The 26605-nt window shown below is 44.7% G+C and overlaps 1 protein-coding gene across 1 annotated transcript in view; it reads left to right on the forward strand.

Annotated features, from left to right (window-relative positions):
* Positions 1 to 26605, forward strand: part of LOC139472353 (uncharacterized) — a 55081-nt gene that overhangs the window by 25977 nt on the left and 2499 nt on the right. The window contains exons 17-30 of the mRNA XM_071254816.1: positions 568 to 660; positions 990 to 1076; positions 1352 to 1430; positions 2098 to 2171; positions 2576 to 2700; positions 9745 to 9860; positions 10740 to 10852; positions 11989 to 12136; positions 13209 to 13378; positions 16372 to 16454; positions 18250 to 18316; positions 21978 to 22145; positions 23380 to 23607; positions 23720 to 23905. Of these exons, the coding sequence (XP_071110917.1) occupies positions 568 to 660; positions 990 to 1076; positions 1352 to 1430; positions 2098 to 2171; positions 2576 to 2700; positions 9745 to 9860; positions 10740 to 10852; positions 11989 to 12136; positions 13209 to 13378; positions 16372 to 16454; positions 18250 to 18316; positions 21978 to 22145; positions 23380 to 23607; positions 23720 to 23905 (1737 nt within the window). The remainder of the gene's footprint in view (positions 1 to 567; positions 661 to 989; positions 1077 to 1351; positions 1431 to 2097; positions 2172 to 2575; positions 2701 to 9744; positions 9861 to 10739; positions 10853 to 11988; positions 12137 to 13208; positions 13379 to 16371; positions 16455 to 18249; positions 18317 to 21977; positions 22146 to 23379; positions 23608 to 23719; positions 23906 to 26605) is intronic.

Below are 26605 nucleotides of genomic sequence, written 5' to 3' on the forward strand. Positions count from 1 at the left end.
TTAGCCCGTACTAGTACAAGCAGCCACACATACACACATGTGCATGCACGTCACTATATAAGTGCAATAGTCTTGGACGCAACATTAAACCCAGTTTCACCTGACCCAGTGATTGATTACCTCCCCTTTGTTTCTGTCTGTGCGTCTTTGTTCAAATGTGCGAAAGTGAAAGTGAAGATTCAAAGCATCTCCATTCAGCCTTGTACAAGATGGCAATATTCTTACGTTGGTCAAATATGCGAAATATGATGTGTAACTTTCATTGGAAGATTGTCTGAAGATGGAGTAGCACCTATACAACTTGGTCTGTTTACCACCAACGGTCTGTCTGTTGTCTTGTTTGCGTAAGTACTGTAGGTCTCCCAACATTTAGGGGTGGACAGGTAGCCTAGTGGTTTAAGCATTCGCTCGTCACGCTGAAGACGCAGGTTCAATTCCCAACATGGGTACAATGTGTGAAGCCCATTTCTGGTTCCGCCGTCTCGATATTGCTTGAATATTGCTAAAAACTTCATAAAACCATACTCACTCACTCATTTGGAACAATTGTCCTTGGCAACATTGCAGGTGGTGGAGACGTTTCGCAACATGGACAACTACTGCATGACGCTGCTCATCCAGGCTGTAGAGGATGCTATGTTCTGGTGTCCAAAGCTGCAAGTAAGTCAACATCCGGACTCGTGCAGGGTGACCTAGTGGCCATTAGGTTATCAGGTCAGTAGGTCACCAGATCAATAGGTCATCGGGTCAGTAGGTCACCAGATCAGTGGGTCACCAGATGAATAGGTCATCATGTCAGTAGGTCACCAGATCAATAGATCAGTAGGTCAGTAGGTCACCATGCTTGTCTTAAGAGGCGACTGGAAAGAGAATCAGGTGGTCAGGCTCCTATGACTTGGCAGATTCTGTGTCCCCCTTTAAAGCAGCATTCCTATATCACTGTACACTGTTCATGTATAATGTTTACCAGTTTGTTTGTGGTGTTACAGGCTTTAATTAAGAAAATGAAGGAGACCTTCCCCGAGGAAGCCAAGAGGCCGGTGACACGAATACGAGAGAGAGACTCGAAACAGAAGGTGAAGGTTATTCTTGATTGGCACTCACTCACTCACTCACTCTGAATTGTCTGGTTTAGGCTTGATTATTTACAGACTGCCGTCATATAGCTGCAATATTGCTGAGTGCGTCATTAAAAAACAAACAAACAAACAAACAAACAAATCACTCACTCACTCACTCACTCACTCACTCACTCACTCACTCACTCACTCACTCACTCACTCACTCACTCACTCACTCACTCACTCACTCACTCACTCACTCACTCACTCCTGTCTTGTATGTTCCCCAGCCAGGTGTGTGGTCCAGTGATGCTGCAGTCTACACACACGGCCACGAGGAGGAGCAGATCATGAAGCACGAACATCAGGGTGAGAGGCGGTAGAGAGCACTGGGGGCAGGAGGGGGGGCCAGGAGGGGGTGCTGGGGGCAGGAGGGGGGGCTGGGGAAAGGGGATGTGAGAGGAATGTGGGGGGGAGGAGGAGGTACTGGGGAAAGGGGATGTGAGAGGAATGTAGGGGGCACTGGGGGGAGGAGGGGGTGCTGGGGAAAGGGGAAGTGAGAGGAATGCAGGGGGCACTGGGGGGAGGAGGGGGTACTGGGGAAAGGGGATGTGAGAGGAATGTGGGGGGTGCTGGGGGCAGGAGAGGGTGCTGGGGAAGGGGGATGTGAGAGGAATGTAGGGGGCAGGAGGGGGTGCTAGGGAAAGGGGATGTGAGAGGAAAGTAGGGGGCACTGGGGGCAGGAGAGGGTGCTGGGGAAAGGGGATGTGAGAGGAAAGTAGGGGGCACTGGGGGCAGGAGAGGGTGTGGGTTGTGGAATGTAGGGGGCACTGGGGGCAGGAGAGGGTGTGGGTTGTGGAATGTAGGGGGCACTGGGGGCAGGAGAGGGTGTGGGTTGTGTAATGTAGGGGGCACTGGGGGCAGGAGAGGGTGTGGGTTGTGGAATGTTGGGGTGTGAAGAGGGGGCGAGGCAAGAAGAAAAGGGGAGGTGATATTCATTTACAACTTTACCTTGACCTTCAGTTTCTACTTGTAGTGATTGATGTCCAAATGTGCATTGACAGAGACTCTGCACCCAAAATAATATCCACTGAATCAGTCCTTATGAAGGTAAGGTCAGTTTTTATTAGTTAGAAACGTTAGATGATGTTAAGAGCTAATGTTTGATAATCAAGTTTTGGTGTTATATGATCTATTTACCTTTTTTATGATAATACGAATATAGGATATGACATAGGGGGGTATGAAGCATAGTTTTATTTCAATATGGACAACAGAGATTTACCTGGGTTATACATATTCGTGTCCAGGAAACTCGTAGGCTTTTATTGTATGGTCCAGGTTAACAAATGGGGCTCCTCACCTATGACATGGGGGTCTCTGAGAAATGTCAAAACTTAGATACAGTACTTTACTGCAAGTAATGTAGATTGCCCGTTAGTTACAGGCCAATTAGTTAGACTCGAACTGGAAACAAATCAACATGTGCTCGAAATAACGGTTAATATTTTCAGTACATCACCGACACCCATATTGATGAGATGTGGCAGGATTTCCAAGTGGAAATGTTTGCAGGAAAATACCTCCCCCCGAACCCCTACACCAGACTTGTCACCCGATGTCGGGAGTCTGTCATGAGGTCAGTGGAGACTGTGGTAACCATGGAGACTGTCATGTGATCACAATGCCAGGTATCCTAAAGGGGAGGGTACCATGAGGTCAAAATGCCAGGTATCCTAAAGGGGAGGGTACGATGTGATCACAATGCCGGGTATCCTAAAGGGGAGGGTACCATGAGGTCACAATGCCGGGTATCCTAAAGGGGAGGGTACGATGTGATCACAATGCCGGGTATCCTAAAGGGGAGGGTACGATGTGATCACAATGCCGGGTATCCTAAAGGGGAGGGTACCATGAGGTCACAATGCCGGGTATCCTAAAGGGGAGGGTACGATGTGATCACAATGCCGGGTATCCTAAAGGGGAGTGTACCATGAGGTCACAATGCCGGGTATCCTAAAGGGGAGGGTACCATGAGGTCAAAATGCCGGGTATCCTAAAGGGGAGGGTACGATGTGATCACAATGCCGGGTATCCTAAAGGGGAGTGTACCATGAGGTCACAATGCCGGGTATCCTAAAGGGGAGGGTACGATGTGATCACAATGCCGGGTATCCTAAAGGGGAGGGTACCTTGAGGTCACAATGCCGGGTATCCTAAAGGGGAGTGTACCATGAGGTCACAATGCCGGGTATCCTAAAGGGGAGGGTACGATGTGATCACAATGCCGGGTATCCTAAAGGGGAGGGTACCTTGAGGTCACAATGCCGGGTATCCTAAAGGGGAGTGTACCATGAGGTCACAATGCCGGGTATCCTAAAGGGGAGGGTACGATGTGATCACAATGCCGGGTATCCTAAAGGGGAGGGTACCATGAGGTCACAATGCCGGGTATCCTAAAGGGGAGGGTACGATGTGATCACAATGCCGGGTATCCTAAAGGGGAGTGTACCATGAGGTCACAATGCCGGGTATCCTAAAGGGGAGGGTACCATGAGGTCACAATGCCGGGTATCCTAAAGGGGAGGGTACGATGTGATCACAATGCCGGGTATCCTAAAGGGGAGGGTACGATGTGATCACAATGCCGGGTATCCTAAAGGGGAGTGTACCATGAGGTCACAATGCCGGGTATCCTAAAGGGGAGGGTACCATGAGGTCACAATGCCGGGTATCCTAAAGGGGAGGGTACGATGTGATCACAATGCCGGGTATCCTAAAGGGGAGGGTACCATGAGGTCACAATGCCGGGTATCCTAAAGGGGAGGGTACGATGTGATCACAATGCCGGGTATCCTAAAGGGGAGGGTACCATGAGGTCACAATGCCGGGTACCCTAAAGGGGAGGGTACGATGTAATCACAATGCCGGGTATCCTAAAGGGGAGGGTACCATGAGGTCACAATGCCGGGTATCCTAAAGGGGAGGGTACCATGAGGTCACAATGCCGGGTATGCTAAAGGGGAGACTACCATGAGGTCACAATGCCGGGTATACTAAAGGGGAGGGTACCATGAGGTCACAATGCCGGGTATCCTAAAGGGGAGGGTACCATGAGGTCACAATGCCGGGTATCCTAAAGGGGAGGGTACGATGTGATCACAATGCCGGGTATCCTAAAGGGGAGGGTACCATGAGGTCACCAGAGGTCATGACAGTAAACAGCTATTTGAGAACAGATTGAAAGAGTAATGCAGAATATTTTCTGTATTTCTACAACGCAGAGAAGTAAAGTTGATGTGTGTTTTCGGATGGTGAATATTCTGTATCAGGAATAAACATTGTATTTAGCAAGCCTTGCTGAGAAATTATTGGTCATTTCTGCAGCACTGTTTCAACATGTACTCCATCTGCTGTGCATCAGTACAACAATAAAGTAACTATACACACTGTACGCGCTGTACACACTGTACGCGCTGTACACACTGTACGCGCTGTACACACTGTACATGCTGTACACACTGTACACACTGTACACGCTGTACACACTGTACATGCTGTACACACTGTACGCGCTGTACACGCTGTACACACTGTACGCGCTGTACTCACTGTACACGCTGTACACACTGTACATGCTGTACACACTGTACATGCTGTACACACTGTACACACTGTACGCGCTGTACACACTGTACACGCTGTACACACTGTACGCGCTGTACACGCTGTACACACTGTACGCGCTGTACTCACTGTACACACTGTACACACTGTACATGCTGTACACACTGTACATGCTGTACACACTGTACACACTGTACGCGCTGTACACACTGTACACACTGTACACACTGTACGCGCTGTACACGCTGTACGCGCTGTACTCACTGTACACACTGTACACACTGTACATGCTGTACACACTGTACATGCTGTACACACTGTACATGCTGTACACACTGTACACGCTGTACACACTGTACATGCTGTACACACTGTACACACTACATGCTGTACACACTGTACGCGCTGTACACGCTGTACACACTGTACACACTGTACACGCTGTACATGCTGTACACACTGTACACACTACATGCTGTACTCACTGTACACACTGTACACACTGTACACGCTGTACACACTGTACATGCTGTACACACTGTACACACTACATGCTGTACACACTGTACTCACTGTACGCGCTGTACACACTGTACGCACTGTACACACTGTACACAGACTTCTCGGATCAATACAGGGAGGATGGTTTGTCGGAGTGAGCTGCGTGTATTGTGTACAGTGTTCCAAGAAGATAGCCAAATGCCAGTGACTTTTCGATTGGGCAAGTATCATTCCCATAAAGCTGGCCTGACTGTCAGTTTATATAAATCTAGTCAATACATTCTAGTATTTATTTCCACGAATCATCAAGTCAGTTAGGCATCACTTTATGTCAAAGTTTGTTGTCATTTTGTTTTCACTTCATAGTTTATGGGAAACTCATGCGAAGTAGGAATGCAGGTTCTTGCAGTACGCTGATCAGGGCTGATATACATGTACCTGCGTGTGAAAGTCTAAAGAGCACCTGAACACACAAGATATATCTAGGTGAACACAACATATGTTGGCTGCAGCCATAACTAATGAAATATGATGAGGGCTTCTAGCATTAAATCAAGCCCTCCTGTCCAGTGAACTTCAGGACTGATCCCTACGCTGATTCCTACACTGATTCTTACACTGATTCACTGATTCCTACACTGATTCCGACACTGATTGCTACGCTGATTCCTACACTGATTCCGACACTGATTCCGACACTGATCCCTACACTGATTCCGACACTGATTCCTACACTGATTCCGACACTGATTCCTACACTGATTCCTACACTGATTCCTACACTGATTCCGACACTGATCCCTACACTGATTCCTACACTGATTCCTACACTGATTCCTACACTGATTCCGACACTTATTCCGACACTGATTCCGACACTGATCCCTACACTGATTCCTACACTGATTCCGACACTGATTCCTACACTGATTCCTACACTGATCCCTACACTGATTCCTACACTGATTCCGACACTGATCCCTACACTGATTCCTACAATGATTCCTACAATGGTCCCTAAACTGATCCCTACACTGATTTCTACACTGATTTCTACAATGATCCCTACACTGATTCCTACACTGATTTCTACAATGATCCCTACACTGATTCCTACACTGATTCCTACACTGATTTCTACACTGATTTCTACAATGATCCCTACACTGATTTCTACAATGATCCCTACACTGATTCCTACACTGATTCCTACACTGATCCCTACACTGATTCCTACACTGATCCCTACAATGATCCCTACACTGATTCCTACAATGATTCCTACAATGATCCCTACACTGATTCCTACAATGATTCCTACAATGATCCCTACAATGATCCCTACACTGATCCCTACAATGATCCCTACACTGATTCCTACGCTGATTCCTACAATGATCCCTACAATGATCCCTACACTGATTCTTACACTGATTCCTACGCTGATTCCTACAATGATCCCTACAATGATCCCTACACTGATTCCTACAATGATCCCTACACTGATTCCTACGCTGATTCCTACAATGATCCCTACAATGATTCCTACAATGATTCCTACACTGATCCCTACAATGATCCCTACAATGATCCCTACACTGATTCCTACGCTGATTCCTACAATGATCCCTACAATGATCCCTACAATGATCCCTACACTGATCCCTACACTGATTCCTACAATGATCCCTACACTGATTCCTACACTGATTCCTACAATGATCCCTACACTGATTCCTACACTGATTCCTACGCTGATTCCTACGCTGATTCCTACACTGATTCCTACACTGATTCCTACACTGATTCCTACACTGATTCCTACGCTGATTCCTACGCTGATTCCTACACTGATTCTGACACTGATTCCTCCACTGATCCCTTCACTGATTCGGACACTTATCTCTACACTGATTCCTACACTGATCCCTACAATGATCCCTACAATGATCCCTTCAATGATTCCTACACTGATCCCTACACTGATTTCTACACTGATCCCTACACTGATTCCTACACTGATCCCTACACTGATTTCTACACTGATTTCTACAATGATCCCTACACTGATTCCTACACTGATTTCTACAATGATCCCTACACTGATTCCTACACTGATTCCTACACTGATTTCTACACTGATCCCTACACTGATTCCTACACTGATCCCTACACTGATTTCTACACTGATTTCTACAATGATCCCTACACTGATTCTTACACTGATTTCTACAATGATCCCTACACTGATTCCTACACTGATTCCTACACTGATCCCTACACTGATTTCTACACTGATTCCTACACTGATTCCTACACTGATTCCTACACTGATCCCTACACTGATTCCTACACTGATTTCTACAATGATCCCTACACTGATTCCTACACTGATTTCTACAATGATCCCTACACTGATTCCTACACTGATCCCTACACTGATTTCTACACTGATTTCTACAATGATCCCTACACTGATTCCTACACTGATTTCTACAATGATCCCTACACTGATTCCTACACTGATTCCTACACTGATCCCTACACTGATTTCTACACTGATTCCTACACTGATTCCGACACTGATCCCTACACTGATTCCTACACTGATTCCGACACTGATCCCTACACTGATCCCTACACTGATTCCTACACTGATTCCTACACTGATCCCTACACTGATTTCTACAATGATCCCTACACTGATTTCTACAATGATCCCTACACTGATTCCTACACTGATTCCAACACTGATTCCTACACTGATTCCGACACTGATTCCTACGCTGATTCCAACACTGATTCCTACACTGATTCCGACACTGATTTCTACAATGATCCCTACACTGATTCCGACACTGATCCCTACACTGATTCCTACACTGATTCCTACACTGATCCCTACACTGATTTCTACACTGATTCCTACACTGATTCCTACACTGATTCCGACACTGATCCCTACACTGATTCCTACACTGATTCCGACACTGATCCCTACACTAATCCCTACACTGATTCCTACACTGATTCCTACACTGATCCCTACACTGATCCCTACACTGATTCCTACACTGATTTCTACAATGATCCCTACACTGATTCCTACACTGATCCCTACACAGATTTCTACAATGATCCCTACACTGATTCCAACACTGATTCCTACACTGATTCCTACAATGATCCCTACACTGATTCCTACACTGATTCCTACACTGATCCCTACACTGATCCCTACACTGATTCCTACACTGATTTCTACAATGATCCCTACACTGATTCCGACACTGATCCCTACACTGATTCCTACACTGATTCCTACACTGATCCCTACACTGATTTCTACACTGATTCCTACACTGATTCCTACACTGATTCCGACACTGATCCCTACACTGATTCCTACACTGATTCCGACACTGATCCCTACACTGATCCCTACACTGATTCCTACACTGATTCCTACACTGATCCCTACACTGATCCCTACACTGATTCCTACACTGATTTCTACAATGATCCCTACACTGATTCCTACACTGATTTCTACAATGGTCCCTAAACTGATTCCAACACTGATTCCTACACTGATTCTTACACTGATCCCTACACTGATTCCTACACTGATTCCTACACTGATCCCTACACTGATTCCTACACTGATTTCTACACTGATTCCTACACTGATTTCTACAATGGTCCCTAAACTGATTCCAACACTGATTCCTACACTGATTCCTACACTGATCCCTACACTGATTCCTACACTGATTCCTACACTGATCCCTACACTGATTCCTACACTGATTCCTACACTGATTTCTACACTGATTCCTACACTGATTTCTACACTGATCCCTACACTGATTCCTACACTGATTCCTACAATGATCCCTACACTGATTCCTACACTGATTCCTACACTGATCCCTACACTGATCCCTACACTGATTCCTACACTGATTTCTACAATGGTCCCTAAACTGATTCCAACACTGATCCCTACACTGATTCCTACACTGATTCCTACACTGATTCCTACACTGATCCCTACACTGATCCCTACACTGATTCCTACACTGATCCCTACACTGATCCCTACACTGATTTCTACACTGATTCCTACAATGATCCCTACACTGATTCCTACACTGATCCCTACACTGATTCCAACACTGATCCCTACACTGATTCCTACACTGATTCCGACACTGATCCCTACACTGATTCCTACACTGATTCCTACACTGATCCCTACACTGATCCCTACACTGATTCCTACACTGATTTCTACAATGATCCCTACACTGATTTCTACAATGATCCCTACACTGATTCCTACACTGATTCCAACACTGATTCCTACACTGATTCCGACACTGATTCCTACGCTGATTCCAACACTGATTCCTACACTGATTCCGACACTGATTCCTACACTGATTCCAACACTGATTCTGACACTGATTTCTACAATGATCCCTACACTGATTCTGACACTGATTCCGACACTGATTCCTACACTGATTCCGATACTGAATGTGTGCCTTAGGGTGGACCTGTGCTATGAGAAGTCATCCAATCTGCTGAGTCAGCTGTTGTCAGGGACCCCCCAAGAAGCTGACCCCGACAACTACGTCTACTACATGGCAGGCTGTGACGGCTACGGTATGCAGTTTATACAGTTCATCTCTTTCTAGGAATTATAAGTAAATGATAAAGCGATAAACCAAGTGCAAGACACTGGGGAGGGCTAGCTTCCATTGTGTGACCGGGGGATCAGTGGTCATGTGACTCTTGGGGGAGTTGTCATAGTATCAAGGAAGACATTAAGCTCTTGCCCACTCATATGTCCCATGTTGCAGAATATGTTCATCCTGTAGTGTCATCTTAAGGCCACGAGTAGAGAAATACTATTTGTTTTCTCGTGTAACATACATATGTGGCACCTGGTGGGCAGATTGTGTTGGAGTTGTCTCCCCGTCACACCCAGTGTATACAAGCTCCTCACAGCGATATTCCGTTCGCAGAGCTGTTTATACTATTGCTGGCACCAGTCAAAGCTCCCCACTGTGATAGGTGACCACGACCATGCTTGGAGTTGGACTGACCGTTATGTTTACAAACAAGTGACGACTGCTGTGAAGCTGAATACTCTTACCCCAGCTGAATTATTTTCTTTGTTTGTCAATTGAATTTCTGCTTCATGACAACTATCATGTAAATGATGTATAGTGAGAATGTAAGGGGGAAGTTGGTTGATTTTCCGTTTGTCTGCAATCTCAAACCAATCTTATCAAACGAACAAAAGGTAAATTCATTTGAGAAATAGGGTCAGTCATAAACCTTTTCAAAATTCACTATGATGGCATTCCCAAAGACATAAACAAAAGTATAAACATTACTACATTTGTAATGGCTGCGGCAACACTGGTGGCGGCGATGTTACTGAGAGTGTAACGAAACAATACATGTGTGGCGACTACTTGAAGATTTTCATGAAATATTAGCAAAATGCTGACTTGTGAGTGTGTGTTTGTTTTGCAGGTCCACGGAGTGCTCTGGCTGTGCTGGACATCGCCGCCTATGTCAACCTTGCCAGATTAGTGCAGCAGAACTTTTCATACAAAAACTACATCCACCGGAAGGGGCCATTCAGGGTGAGTGTCTCTCTACATCCACCGGAAGGGGCCATTCAGGGCGAGTGTCTCTCTACATCCACCGGAAGGGGATCACATGATCTTGGTATAATACTGTGTTTCCCACCTGGGAGGAAAGTAGATTTCAGCGCATGAGACTAAATCCCTTGTGAAGAACAGGCTGCACTTGGTTTTCTAAAAAGGAAATTAAATCTCTTGCTCTTCACTATAAAGCTGCACGTTGTTTACGAGTCAGTGAAAGTCATGTGTTGAGCATATATGTTGAGGGGTATATTATAAGTTATGGCAGCATCACGACGGTATGTTATAAGTTATGGCATCATTCCGAGGGGTATGTTATAAGTTATGGCAGCATCACGAGAGGTATATTATAAGTTATGGCAGCATCACGCGGGGTATATTATAAGTTATGGCAGCATCACGAGGGTATGTTATAAGTTATAGCAGCATCACGAGGGGTATGTTATAAGTTATGGCAGCATGACGAGGGGCATGTTATAAGTTATGGCAGCATCACGAGGGGTATGTTATAAGTTATGGCAGCATCACGAGGGGCATGTTATAAGTTATGGCAGCATCACGAGAGGTATATTATATGTTATGGAGGCATCACGAGGGGCATGTTATAAGTTATGGCAGCATGACGAGGGTGTATTATAAGTTATGGCAGCATGACGAGGGGTATGTTATAAGTTATGGCAGCATCACGAGGGGCATGTTATAAGTTATGGCAGCATGACGAGGGGTATGTTATAAGTTATTGCAGCATCACGAGGTGTATGTTATAAGTTATGGCAGCATCACGAGGGGTATGTTATAAGTTATGGCAGAATCACGAGGGGTATGTTATAAGTTATGGCAGCATCACGAGGGGTATGTTATAAGTTATGGCAGCATCACGAGGGGTATGTTATAAGTTATGGCAGCATCACGAGGGGTATGTTATAAGTTATGGCAGAATCACGAGGGGTATGTTATAAGTTATGGCAGCATCACGAGGGGTATATTATAAGTTATGGCAGCATCACGAGGGGCAAGTTATAAGTTATGGCAGCATCACGAGGGGCATGTTATAAGTTATATGGTGCTATGCATCCCCTACTTCTACAGCTCACAGTGTACATCTGTTCCACCAGATCGGAGTGTGTATGGGGATTGTGGGGTCGTGTCTGCTGTACGGACAGATGCAGCCGTACCTGAACTCCGTCACCCTGGAGGAGCACTACTACATGCAGGGCCCACAGGGCTGTGAGAGCGAGGCCCTCAGCTTGTTTGCCAAAATGGGTAAGATAAAATTTGTTTTGATTCTGACGTTGATATTATTAACCCCTGCGACGAAGTGGAAGGGGGATATAGGAATGGGTGCTGTCTGTACATCCTTCCATCTGGCTGTCACGTTTCATTCCAGAGCAGAACCATGAGAGATAACTTTACCAAACTTGGCACAAAGATAGGTCATGTGGTGAACTGGTGCCTTTTTGATAGTTTCCATGGCAACGACTGACTGAAAATGGTGGTAGTGCTCGTTTCTGGAGCAGATCTTGAAAACCGTACAATATTTCTTCACCAAACTTGGCGCATAAATAGGTCTAGTGGTAAACTGGTGCGTTTTAATAGTTTGGGATATTTGAGAAAAATATTATGTTCACATAGGTTTTGTTTCTCTTGTGATATAAACAGGGTGGGGTCAGAGTGGCCCAGTGCTGACACTTATCTTGCAAGAGTTACTCCCCTTAGCCAGTATCTTTTGTCCATGCTTTGATAACAATCTTGGTCAAGCAGCACTACACCCACTGGTTGGCATTGATAAATATTCATTTTTCATTTCCCTGACCACATGCTGTTCAACACAGTGTTAACCTACTCAGCCTGAGACCCATGAAGATCCGGGGTAGAATAGGACTTCAGCAACCCATACTTACTGTAAAAGGCGACTATGCTTGTTGTAAGAGGCAACTAACAGGATCGGTTGGTCAGGCTCGCTGACTTGGTTGATGCATGTCATCGTATCCCAATTGCCTGGATTGATGCTCATGATGTCAATCACTGAATTGTCTGGTCCAGACTCGATTATTTACAGACTGCTGTCACATAGCTGGAATATTGCAGATTGCTGTGTTAAACAAGAAACAAACAAACAAACAAATACTCAGCCTGAATATCTGATGACGATGTGGGGGGATTGAGTTTGAAATGGAGGGTGGCAACACTTGTGATTGTGACTGCGAGCCAATCACATTTGATTATTTACAGTACGCCATCAGTACCCTGTGATGGGCGTCTACATGGGGCTGGATGCCATCATATAACTGGTATGTGGAAACTGTAAGTCTATGTTTACTCCTCCACTGCACAGTGTATAACCACCTGTGTGACCTGATCGAGCTGTCCTTGTACCCTGTGATGGGCGTCTACATGGGGCTGGACGGCATCCGCTGGTCCTGGGAGGACATCCTCAACTCCAGACAAGGATTCCTCACCGAGTTCGAGATGGTGTGTTCCAGGAGAGAGCCCATCTACTTCAAGGTGAGTGTGTGATGGTGTGAGTGAGTGAAAGAGTGAGTGAGTTTATGTTGGGGACATGTTGACATGCATCCCTTACTCTCTTTTGAATATCATTTGGGTCATATCATTAAGATTTGACACCAACAGTGCTAAAGATAAGCTGCGTATTTGCGTAAAATACCTTCCCCCCCCACCCCACCCCAAAATTCAAAACGCAAGTACTTTCAATTAACTTGGGTACAGAAACGCATGCATTAGATGAAAAACTCAAATGTATGATAACAGCATGCGTAAATACAATGGAGCTAATTTCCGAAACACAATTACAAGCTTATTTACTTTCCAAGTCAAGGCTTTAGTAGAACCCTTATATACATCTAAAACATTATTTTATTTTTTTTGAAATCTCAAAATGTTAGCATCCCAGTTCGCCCCAATTATGTTTCTAGGTTTGTCAGCACCATACCCGTGCTCGTGGGTTTCACTGAAGTGGTAAACGTCAGAGACCTGCATCACTTCAGGCTTTCCTCCCACATTAAGCTGACATGCTGTGATATAACTGGAATACAGTTAAAAGCGGAGTTAAACCCAACTCACTCACTCAAAATGTTAGCTCATTTTGGGAAAAACCCAATAGAGTGATGAATACTTGAGCGAAAATAAATCATTTTCAATTATTCACAAAGTCATGGTTGAGAGTCGATTCTGGAATCTCTTTTTGAGCAACAGGGGACTACTTCTGAGTGTGTGATGGTGTGTGAGTGTGTGATGGTGTGTGAGTGTTTGATGGTGTGTGACTGTGTGAAGGTGTGTGAGTGTTTGATGGTGTGTGACTGTGTGAAGGTGTGTCACTGTGTGAGTGTGTGATGGTGTGTGAGTGTTTGATTGTGTGTGATGGTGTGTGACGGTGTGCGAGTGTGTGTGTATGTGATGGTGTGTGTGTGTTTGATTGTGTGTGGTGTGTGAGTGTGTTATGGTGTGTGACTGTGCAATGGTGTGTGACTGCAATGGTGTGTGAATCTGTGATGGTGTGTGATGGTGTGTGTGTGATGAGGTGTGTGTGTTTGATGGTGTTTGAGTGTTTGATGGTGTGTGACTGTGTGATGGTGTGTGAGTGTTTGATGAGGTGTGTGTTTGATGGTGTGTGAGTGTTTGATGGTGTGTGAGTGTTTGATGGTGTGTGTGTGTTTGATGGTGTGTGAGTGTTTGATGGTGTGTGACTGTGTGATGATGTAGGAGTGTTTGATGAGGTGTGTGTGTTTGATGGTGTGTGAGTGTTTGATGGTGTGTGAGTGTTTGATGGTGTGTGTGTGTTTGATGGTGTGTGAGTGTGTGATGGTGTGTGAGTGTGCCTGAGTATGTGATGGTGTGTGAGTGTGCCTGAGTATGTGAGTGTGTGTGTGTGATGGTGTGTGAGTGTGCCTGAGAATGTGATGGTGTGTGAGTGTGCCTGAGTATGTGATGGTGTGTAAGTGTGTGAGTGTGTGATGGTGTTTGAGTGTGTGATGGCATGTGAGTGTGTGAGTGTGCCTGAGTATGTGATGGTGTGTGAGTGTGCCTGAGTGGGTGATGGTGTGTGAGTGTGTGATGATGTGTGAGTGTGCCTGAGTATGTGATGGTGTGTAAGTGTGTGAGTGTGTTATGGTGTGTGAGTGTGTGATGGCATGTGAGTGTGTGAGTGTGCCTGAGTATGTGATGGTGTGTGAGTGTGCCTGAGTATGTGAGTGTGTGTGTGTGATGGTGTGTGAGTGTGCCTGAGAATGTGATGGTGTGTGAGTGTGCCTGAGTATGTGATGGTGTGTAAGTGTGTGAGTGTGTGATGGTGTTTGAGTGTGTGATGGCATGTGAGTGTGTGAGTGTGCCTGAGTATGTGATGGTGTGTGAGTGTGCCTGAGTGGGTGATGGTGTGTGAGTGTGTGATGATGTGTGAGTGTGCCTGAGTATGTGATGGTGTGTAAGTGTGTGAGTGTGTTATGGTGTGTGAGTGTGTGATGGCATGTGAGTGTGTGAGTGTGCCTGAGTATGTGATGGTGTGTGAGTGTGCCTGAGTGGGTGATGGTGTGTGAGTGTATGATGGTGTGCGAGTGTGTGATGGTGTGTGAGTGTGCCTGAGTATGTGATGGTGTGTAAGTGTGTGAGTGTGTGATGGTGTTTGAGTGTGTGATGGCATGTGAGTGTGTGAGTGTGCCTGAGTATGTGATGGTGTGTGAGTGTGCCTGAGTGGGTGATGGTGTGTGAGTGTGTGATGGTGTGTGAGTGTGCCTGAGTATGTGATGGTGTGTAAGTGTGTGAGTGTGTGATGGTGTTTGAGTGTGTGATGGCATGTGAGTGTGTGAGTGTGCCTGAGTATGTGATGGTGTGTGAGTGTGCCTGAGTGGGTGATGGTGTGTGAGTGTGTGATGATGTGTGAGTGTGCCTGAGTATGTGATGGTGTGTGAGTGTGCCTGAGTGGGTAATGGTGTGTGAGTGTGTGATGGTGTGTGAGTGTGTGTGATGGTATGTGATAGTGTGTGAGTGCTTGAGTGTGTGTGATGGCGTGTGAGTTTACGTGAGTGTGAGTGATGGTGTGTGAGCAGGTCTGAGTGGGTGATGGTGTGTGATGGTATGTGAGTGTGCCTGAGTATGTGATGGTGTGTGAGTGTGTGTGATGATATGTGATGGTGTGTGAGTGTGTGTGAGGGTATGTGATCGTGTGTGATAGTGTGTGAGTGCGTGAGTGTGTGTGATGGTATGTGAGTTTATGTGAGTGTGCGTGATGGTGTGTGAGTGTGCGTGATGGTGTGTGAGTAGGTCTGGACTGGAGTAGGTCCAATAGTTTTTCAGATACTGTAGTAAACGTCGGTACCTTTAATTACCCTCCAGACTATAAGATTGACATAAATTTGCTCATCTTGGTAGATGGTCACCTACCCATTATAATCCTGAAATGATTTCTAGCAGTAGACTGACAATCTCGAAGGATAATGTACTGTTAAGCAGTGTGAGTGGGTTGTCCTGATGATCTTTCCTCCCAGGCATACGTGCAGCTGGACGAGTGGCGGTACGTGGGCGTGAAGAAACACTTCCTCTTCCACTGGCTCACCGACGATCATCTCGGGTAGGTGCTGAGCTTGTTACAGCATACACTCTCTGTGTTTGTGGGGACCTGCTGTCTGACCGACACACTGTGCAACGAAAGGGGCGGTCAGGTAGCCTAGTGGTTAAAGCATTTGCTCGTCACGCTGAACACCCAGGTTTGAATCCCGACATGGCTACAATGTATGAAGCCCATTTCTGGTGTACCCTGCCGTGATATTGCTGGAATATTGCTAAAAGCGGCATAACACCACACTCACTCACTCACTCACTCACTCACTCACTCACTCACTCACTCACTCACACACACACACACACACACTCACTCACTCACTCACACACCATCACATACTCAGGCACACTCACACACCATCACACACTCACACACCATCACATACTCAGGCTTACTCACACACCATCACACACTCACACATCATCACACACTCACACACCATCACATACTCAGGCACACACTCACTCACTCACAGTCTCACTTACTCACTCACTCACTCACAGTCTCACTTACTCACTCACACTCTCACTCACTCACGCACGCACGCACTCACTCACTCTCACTCTCACTCACTCACTCACAGTCTCACTTACTCACTTACACTCTCACACTCTCACTCACTCACTCACACTCTCACTCACTCACACTCTCACTCACTCACTCACTCACACACTCACACTCACTCACTCACTGACACTCACTGTGCAGTAAAGTGAATGAGAACAAGTCAGAAACAATTGGATGTGTTGCATATTGAATAATTATAAATGAGACAAACGTCTTACACAGATTTTAACTGAATCAAACTTCTTCTTTCATGGTTAACTGCAAGTGATTTGGTTCTTAATGTTAATTTGTTGTGACAGTGAAAACCTGTATTCCTTGATGGGTGTTATCAAGGATCTGTGTATTGTTGTATCAAGGTTCTGTGTGTTGTTGTATCAAGGATCTGTGTATTATTGTATCAAGGATCTGTGTTGTTGTATCAAGGATCTGTGTGTTGTTGTATCAAGGATCTGTGTATTATTGTATCAAGGATCTGTGTTGTTGTATCAAGAATCTGTGTGTTGTTGTATCAAGGATTTGTGTGTTATTGTATCAAGGATCTGTGTGTTGTTCTATCAAGGATCTGTGCGTTGTTGTATCAAGGATCTGTGTTGTTGTATCAAGAATCTGTGTGTTGTTGTATCAAGGATCTGTGTATTGTTGTATCAAGGATTTGTGTATTGATGTATCAAGGATCTGTGTGTTGTTGTATCAAGAATCTGTGTGTTGTTGTATCAAGGATGTGTGTGTTGTTGTATCAAGGACCTGTGTGTTGTTGTATCAAGGATCTGTGTTGTTGTATCAAGGGTCTGTGTGTTGTTGTATCAAGGATCTGTGTATTATTGTATCAAGGATCTGTGTTGTTGTATCAAGGATCTGTGTATTATTGTATCAAGGATCTGTGTTGTTGTATCAAGGATCTGTGTATTGTTGTATCAAGGATCTGTGGATTATTGTATCAAGGATCTGTGTGTTGTTGTATCAAGGATCTGTGTTGTTGTATCAAGGATCTGTGTGTTGTTGTATCAAGGATCTGTGGATTATTGTATCAAGGATCTGTGTATTGTTGTATCAAGGATCTGTGTATTGTTGTATCAAGGATCTGTGTGTTGTTGTATCAAGGATCTGTGGATTATTGTATCAAGGATCTTTGTGTTGTTGTATCAAGGATCTTTATGTTGTTGTATCAAGGAGCTGTGTGTTGTTGTATCAAGGATCTGTGTGTTGTTGTATCAGAGGTCTGTGTATTGTGTTCCAGCAAGGAGCTGTACTTCCCCCCAGACCCTTGCTCCTTCTACCAGTGCCTCTTCCTAACTAAAGACAGGGTGAGTCAAGACAGTGTATTACATCATTGTGGGAACTATTTGTAGCACAGCTGTGTGTTAATCAACAGATACATTTTAGCACAGCTGTGTGAGTCAGTAGATACATTGTAGCACAGCTGTGTGAGTCAGTAGATACATTGTAGCACAGCTGTGTGAGTCAGTAGATACATTGTAGCAAAGCTGTGTGTCAGTAGATACATTGTAGCAAAGCTGTGTGTGTGTGTCAGTAGATACATTGTAGCACAGCTGTGTGAGTCAGTAGATACATTGTAGCACAGCTGTGTGAGTCAGTAGATACATTGTATCACAGCTGTGTGTGTCAGTAGATACATTGTAGCACAGCTGTGTGAGTCAGTAGATACATTGTAGCACAGCTGTTTGTGTGTGTCAGTAGATACATTGTAGCACAGCTGTGTGAGTCAGTAGATGCATTGTAGCACAGCTGTGTGTATGTGTGTGTCAGTAGATATGTTGTAGCACAGCTGTGTGTGTGTGACTCAGTAGATACATTGTAGCACAGCTGTGTGTGTGAGTCAGTAGATATATTTTAGCACAGCTGTGTGTGAGTCAGTAGATACATTGTAGCACAGCTGTGTGTGTGGGACTCAGTAGATACATTGTAGCACAGCTGTGTTATAATCAACAGATACATTTTAGCACAGCTGTGTGTGTCAGTAGATACATTGTAGCACAGCTGTGTGTGAGTAGATACATTGTAGCACATCTGTCTGTGTGTGTGTCAGTAGATACATTGTAGCACAGCTGTGTGTCAGGACATACATTGTAGCACAGCTGTGTGTCAGTAGATACATTGTAGCACAGCTGTGTGAATCAGCAGATACATTGTAGCACAGCTGTGTGATTTAGTAGATACATTGTAGCACAGCTGAGTCAGTAGATACATTGTAGCACAGCTGTGTGAATCAGTAGATACATTGTAGCACAGCTGTGTGTCAGTAGATATATTTTAGCACAGCTGTGTGTGAGTCAGTAGATACATTGTAGCACAGCTGTATGTGTGTGATTTAGTAGATACATTGTAGCACAGCTGTGTGTCAGTAGATAAATTTTAGCACAGCTGTGTGTGAGTCAGTAGATACATTGTAGCACAGCTGTGTGAGTCAGTAGATACATTGTAGCACAGCTGTGCGTAAGTCAGTAGATACATTGTAGCACAGCTGTGTGTCAGTAGATATATTTTAGCACAGCTGTGTGTGAGTCAGTAGATACATTGTAGCACAGCTGTGTGTGTCGGACTCAGTAGATACATTGTAGCACAGCTGTGTTTTAATCAACAGATACATTGTAGCACAGCTGTGTGAGTCAGTAGATACGTTGTAGCACAGCTGTGTGTGAGTAGATACATTCTAGCACAGCTGTGTGTGAGTAGATACATTGTACCACAGCTGTGTGTTTGTCAATAGATACATTGTAGCACAGCTGTGTGTCAGTAGATACATTGTAGCACAGCTGTGTGAGTCAATAGATTGTAGTTCAGCTGTGAGTCAGTAGACACATTGTAGCAAAGTTGTGTGAATCAGTAGATACATTGTAGGACAGCTGTGTGTTTGTGTCAATAGATACATTGTAGCACAGCTGTGTGAGTCAGTAGATACATTGTAGCACAGCTGTGTGTCAGTAGATACATTGTAGCACAGCTGTGTGAGTCAATAGATTGTAGTTCAGCTGTGAGTCAGTAGACACATTGTAGCAAAGTTGTGTGAATCAGTAGATACATTGTAGCACAGCTGTGTTTTTGTGTCAATAGATACATTGTAGCACAGCTGTGTGAGTCAGTAGATACATTGTAGCACAGCTGTATGTGTGAGTCAGTAGATAAATTGTAGCACAGCTGTGTGAATCAGTAGATACATTGTAGCACAGCTGGATGTGTGTGTGTGTCAGTAGATCCATTGTAGCACAGCTGTGTGAGTCAGTAGATACATTGTAGCACAGCTGTATGTGTGAGTCAGTAGATAAATTGTAGCACAGCTGTGTGAGTCAGTAGATACATTGTAGCACAGCTGGATGTGTGTGTGTGTCAGTAGATACATTGTAGCACAGCTGTGTGTGTGTGTCAGTAGATACATTGTTGCACAGCTGTGTGATTCAGTAGATACATTGTAGCACAGCTGTATGTGTGAGTCAGTAGATACATTGTAGCACAGCTGTGTGTGTGTGTGTCAATGGATACAGTTTAGCACAGCTGTGTGTGTCAGTAGATACATTGTAGCACAGCTTTGTGAGTCAGTAGATACATTGTAGCACAGCTGTATGTGTGTGAGTCAGTAGATACATTGTAGTACAGCTGTGTGTTAGTAGATACATTGTAGCACAGCTGTGTGAGTCAGTAGATACATTGTAGCACAGCTGTGTGACAGTAGATACATTGTAGCACAGCTGTGGGACAGTAGATACATTGTAGCACAGCTGTGGGTCAGTAGATACATTGTAGCACAGCTGTGTGTCAGTAGATACATTGTAGCACAGCTGTGTGTCAGTAGATACATTGTAGCAGAATAGTCTGGTCATTGAATCGGGAGATCACTAGTGTAAACATACAGACATGCATTATCGGTAAGCAATGATACAAAAGTCAGCTTCGCATCAAGGAAACATATATATCCATCTACACATTGGAAAGCAGCATTCGACTCCCATGTTAGGATTCAGCAATGTGTTTGACGAACTCAGCTGTGGATAAATGCAAAATTCTACACGAGTTATGCACAAGATGAGATTTTCTGCAAGATAGGTACATTTCTCCACCGAGTTGGCATTTCTGAAAAATATATCGCGGAATACAGCAGGGACAGATAAATACATTGTAGCATTGTGTGAATCAGGAGATACTTTGTGAGTGGCAGTTTAGTGCAGCATTTGCGGATGTCTTGGATACACATCCTCCAGAACTGAGACTCTGGAAAACTGCTCGTCCATAATGAAAGCAGACTTCCAGGACACCATCCACAGTAACACTAGCCCTGCACCCACAGTAACACTAGCCCTGCACCACAGTAACACTAGCCCTGCACCCACAGTAACACTAGCCATGCACCACAGTAACACTAGCCCTGCACCCACAGTAACACTAGCCCTGCACCCACAGTAACACTAGCCCTGCACCCACAGTAACACTAGCCCTGCACCCACAGTAACACTAGCCCTGCACCCACAGTTACACTCAACATCCCTGTGGCATTAATCAGGCCATGTTTTAGTTGGCTGTTTCACGTTTGACCTCCTCCATGTTGAGCCTACAACAGATGTTTGACATAACAGTGGTGATGTCCATATGACGTCATGGTCACATTGTAAGACACAGCGAGACGCTCAGGAATACTAAGTTCAATTCATGAGAAAATAAATGATTTTCAACAGCTTAATCAACCTCTCCTACATTTCATAGCTGTGTCAAATGTTAGTTTAAGGTTGATGATATAAGTTGAAACACAGTAAGACTATTGGTTTGTTCAACTCAAGTCCCCTTTTAGACACTCTTGTCATATGTCCTTGTGCTGCACCACCTCTGTGTCAAGTTGACAGAGTCTGCAAGTTGAGTCTGCAAGGAAGACGCATGTAGTTTGTGCTACTCATCCATGTGGCAATACTGTACTCCCCCGGCATCGTGAATCAACATGTGTGTTATTTCCCTTGGCAGGCTGCGTTCCACTACCAGAATGGTGGTCCGAGGAGCGGCAATCCACTGAGTGGACCCAACATCCGAGCGACTTTCCAGTCCCTGGACGACCACATCCTGAAGGCGCGGGACAAGGCGCAGTGGATCGACGTCCACCGACTGCTGCTGCTTCGGGCACTCATGTCCCAGGTAGGAGGGGAGATTAAACTACTGCCCTTCCTTCTGGTCAGGGCACAATATACAGATTTTCTTGGAAACCACCATGAATATGAGGATGACATTTTGCACACATCTTAACATGATAAATATGTTTGAAACGATCATTACAAATATGTTTTATATGACTCATGAGTCGTGGCTCATTTTTTGTCTTTTGAACATGGCGTACATTTCTGCTAATTTTTGGAAGATCACTAAAGATGACAATTTGAATACATCATTAAGTGATAAATAGTTTGACTCTTCTCATCTGACCTTTCACACCCGACACTTCATTCCTGATCCTTCACACTTGACCCTTCATACCTGTCCTTTCACTCGTGACCCTTCACACCTCACCCTTCACACTTGACCTTTCATCCCTGCCCTTTCACTCCTGACCCTTCACACCTCACCCTTCACACTTGACCTTTCATCCCTGCCCTTTCACTCCTGACCCTTCACACCTCACCCTTCACACTTGACCTTTCATACCTGCCCTTTCACTCCTGACCCTTCACACCTCACCCTTCACACTTGACCTTTCATCCCTGCCCTTTCACTCCTGACCCTTCACAGCTCACCCTTCACACTTGACCTTTCATACCTGGCCTTTCACTCCTGACCCTTCACACCTCACCCTTCACACTTGACCTTTCATCCCTGCCCTTTCACTCCTGACCCTTCACAGCTCACCCTTCACACTTGACCTTTCATACCTGGCCTTTCACTCCTGACCCTTCACACCTCACCCTTCACACTTGACCTTTCATCCCTGCCCTTTCACTCCTGACCCTTCACAGCTCACCCTTCACACTTGACCTTTCATACCTGGCCTTTCACTCCTGACTATTCACTCCTCACCAGGGGCGGTCGGGTAGCCTAGTGGTTAAAGCATTTGCTCGTCAAACCGAAGACCCTGGTTCGATTCCCGACATGGGTACAATGTGTGAAGCCCATTTCTGGTGTCCCCTGCCATGATATTGCTGGAATATTACTAAGAGCGGCGTAAAATCAAACTCAGTCAGTCACTCACACCCCTCCCTTCACACCGGACCTTCAAGTCCTGACCCTCTACACCTTACCCTTCAAACTTGATCCTTCACACCTGACCCTTCACACCTGACCCTTCACTCTTGACCATCACATTTGACTCTTCACATTCGACCCTTAACACTTGACCCTTCACACTTGACCTGAAGCTCCATGATGCCATGTGTTCCAGGAACAGTGCCATGTGGTGGAGGCGTGGCGGATGCTGCACAGTATCGGGGCGGAGGCTGAGTATGTGTGTCATCTCATCGAGGGCCTGCGGGATCTCACCATCTTTGCCATGGAATACAACAAGTGGAAGAACCTCGATACTTCTCCTGGCACTGGTGGCAAGACCTCCAACAGCGGCGCCGGCAAGGCTGCTACAGCAAAAACAGGGAAGACAGCCACAGAGAGACAGGTACTGTTGGGTACAGAACTAGTGTGTCGGTTTCAGACTTGTTTCTTTATTGTTGTGATACTGCTGTAATGTGTCCGAGTGCTTTTGTACACACAACATCATCTGTTTCCAGGACCCACTGGACAAGAAGACGATGCACAGGATGACGATGGCGTTCCAGCAGAAGATCACAAATGTCCTTGACGCTCGCAAAGCCATGCTGCCGTACTCCATGCTGGAGTTTGTTGAGATGAAGCTGAAGTCTGTGTTTGAAATCGAGCCCGATACGGGGGAGGCCTTCCTGGTCATGGAGGATGAGGTAGGCTGACGCGGAGCAGGAATAGGATGAAGATGTTATTTTGGACGTTTGTTTTTATTTCCATTATAAAAAACAAATTGAAATCCTGATAAATGTGATCCACAGTTACTTCCCTTTACATGCACACTGCTTTACTGCACATCTAGTGTTATGGCTATGGCGGCATTTGGAGTTTGTATGTTTGTTTATGTAGGGAGGCTCTGTTCCAGGTTGAACAAGCCAAAAAAAAAACCTGCCCGCCCGCACTATATTTTAAAAAGTCATTGCCAGAGAACCAATTCTTTCATTTTTCTAAGCTTAAAGTGCTGCATCTTTGAGCTGTGCAAGTCCTATAATCAGGGGTTTCAATCCCAGGTTCGCTGTGATTGTTTGCTTAGTCGATTATAACAGCAGGTAGGTTTCACTGTGGTGGTAAATGTCAGAGGCATGCATCACTTTAGGCTTTCCTCCAACAGATACACTCAGTGATATCTCCGGTACTGTAAGTCTTGAGATTAACACGAGTGTGAAATAATTGCGCAAAATGCGAGTAGTCTTTGTTCTCATTAATGAAACCTCACCATTATGTCTTGAAAATGACTATCAGCAATAAGACAGCCTCACTGCACACTTCGGATAGCAAAAATACCAACTTGACACAAACACGTTTTTTTAGCAGCAGTTGTAACAAGTATTTAACAATGTCATTCAAAGAATAGGAATAACACAAAAGGCATCCGGTGAATTATCACTTCTGGGGGTCAAGAATTCTACCAACTCATATCAAACTAGGCATCATTGACCACTCCAACAGTCAAGACAGACGCTACCCACGCAACATTTCGTCAAAGGCTGACATGACACAAGGCGCACCGATAGGCTTCATCACACTCCTCAGATCAAGACAGCCTTTGTCTTGTCATCTGCCTTCAAGTTTGTTGACACCTTCTCCGCATACCAATCAGTGAACTATTGCCTTTGAACTTCCTTAATGCCAGTCAACAAAATAAACATATGAACTGTGTGTTTTTAGGAAAACACTGTTTATTGTTTTTACGGTAGTGTTCTACTCGGCCCAATAAGCAGTGCTGTTTGCTGTTTGATTGGATTAAGGTAAGGTTTGGACTAAGGTAGGGATATGTATCATTCCACTGAGGATGGGGGTGGGGGTCGCATTGATACTGAGTGGCATTTTGGGCTAGGGGTCAGCAGTCGTATATTTATTTGGAGACGCGTTGATGTGAAGATTTACAGTACCTAAGATACTGTTCCAGGTGGCCCTGGCTTCGTTGCTTGCATCTCCAGCAAGTGCCAGGTGAACTTCCTCCTGTCCCCCTCCTGTAGATTTCTGGGTTTAACCAGCTCCTAGTGAGGTCTGTTATTTTAACAACATGTTCAAGTGAGGTCACAAATTACTTTGTATATTAGTTTACAAATGTAAATGAAACTTGATTCTTTTCTAGCATTTGGAACTTTGAAGAGACGGACAAGCAATGATGTTGACCACATCTAGTTACCACTCTGAGTCTGAATGCCTGTGAATGACGGGCTGTTTTCTAAACATTAGAATCCAGCGCAAATAGAAACACACTTTTAGTTAATACCATATTTAAAGATTCGGGGGCGTGACAAGTTTAATTGAGGACAGGTCTTGAGAAACATGACATTCATTTGAACACAACCAGAACCATGGAGATTGTTCACGTCATATGCCACTCCACTTTTGGTAGGGAGAATCAGATGTCCTTCTGTTTAAATATACACAGGACATCGTATGAGAATCAGTTGTCTCAGTTTAGATATACACAGGACATCGTATGAGAATCAGTTGTCCTTCTGTTTAGATATACACAGGACATCGTATGAGAATCAGTTGTCCTTCTGTTTAGATATACACAGGACACAGTATGAGAATCAGTTGTCCTTCTGTTTAAATATACACAGGACACAGTATGAGAATCAGTTGTCCTTCTGTTTAAATATACACAGGACATCGTATGAGAATCAGTTGTCTCAGTTTAGATATACACAGGACATCGTATGAGAATCAGTTGTCCTTCTGTTTAAATATACACAGGACACAGTATGAGAATCAGATGTCCTTCTGTTTAAATATACACAGGACATCGTATGAGAATCAGTTGTCTCAGTTTAGATATACACAGGACATCGTATGAGAATCAGTTGTCCTTCTGTTTAGATATACACAGGACACAGTATGAGAATCAGATGTCCTTCTGTTTAAATATACACAGGACACAGTATGAGAATCAGTTGTCCTTCTGTTTAAATATACACAGGACATCGTATGAGAATCAGTTGTCTCAGTTTAAATATACACAGGACATCGTATGAGAATCAGTTGTCTCAGTTTAGATATACACAGGACATCGTATGAGAATCAGTTGTCCTTCTGTTTAGATATACACAGGACACAGTATGAGAATCAGTTGTCCTTCTGTTTAAATATACACAGGACAAAGTATGAGAATCAGTTGTCCTTCTGTTTAAATATACACAGGACAAAGTATGAGAATCAGTTGTCCTTCTGTTTAGATATACACAGGACACAGTATGAGAATCAGTTGTCCTTCTGTTTAAATATACACAGGACATCGTATGAGAATCAGTTGTCCTTCTGTTTAGATATACACAGGACACAGTATGAGAATCAGTTGTCCTTCTGTTTAAATATACACAGGACAAAGTATGAGAATCAGT

This window comes from Haliotis cracherodii, unplaced genomic scaffold (assembly GCF_022045235.1).
Source record: "Haliotis cracherodii isolate W230 unplaced genomic scaffold, xgHalCrac1.p SCAF_24, whole genome shotgun sequence".
Lineage (NCBI taxonomy): Eukaryota > Metazoa > Mollusca > Gastropoda > Lepetellida > Haliotidae > Haliotis > Haliotis cracherodii.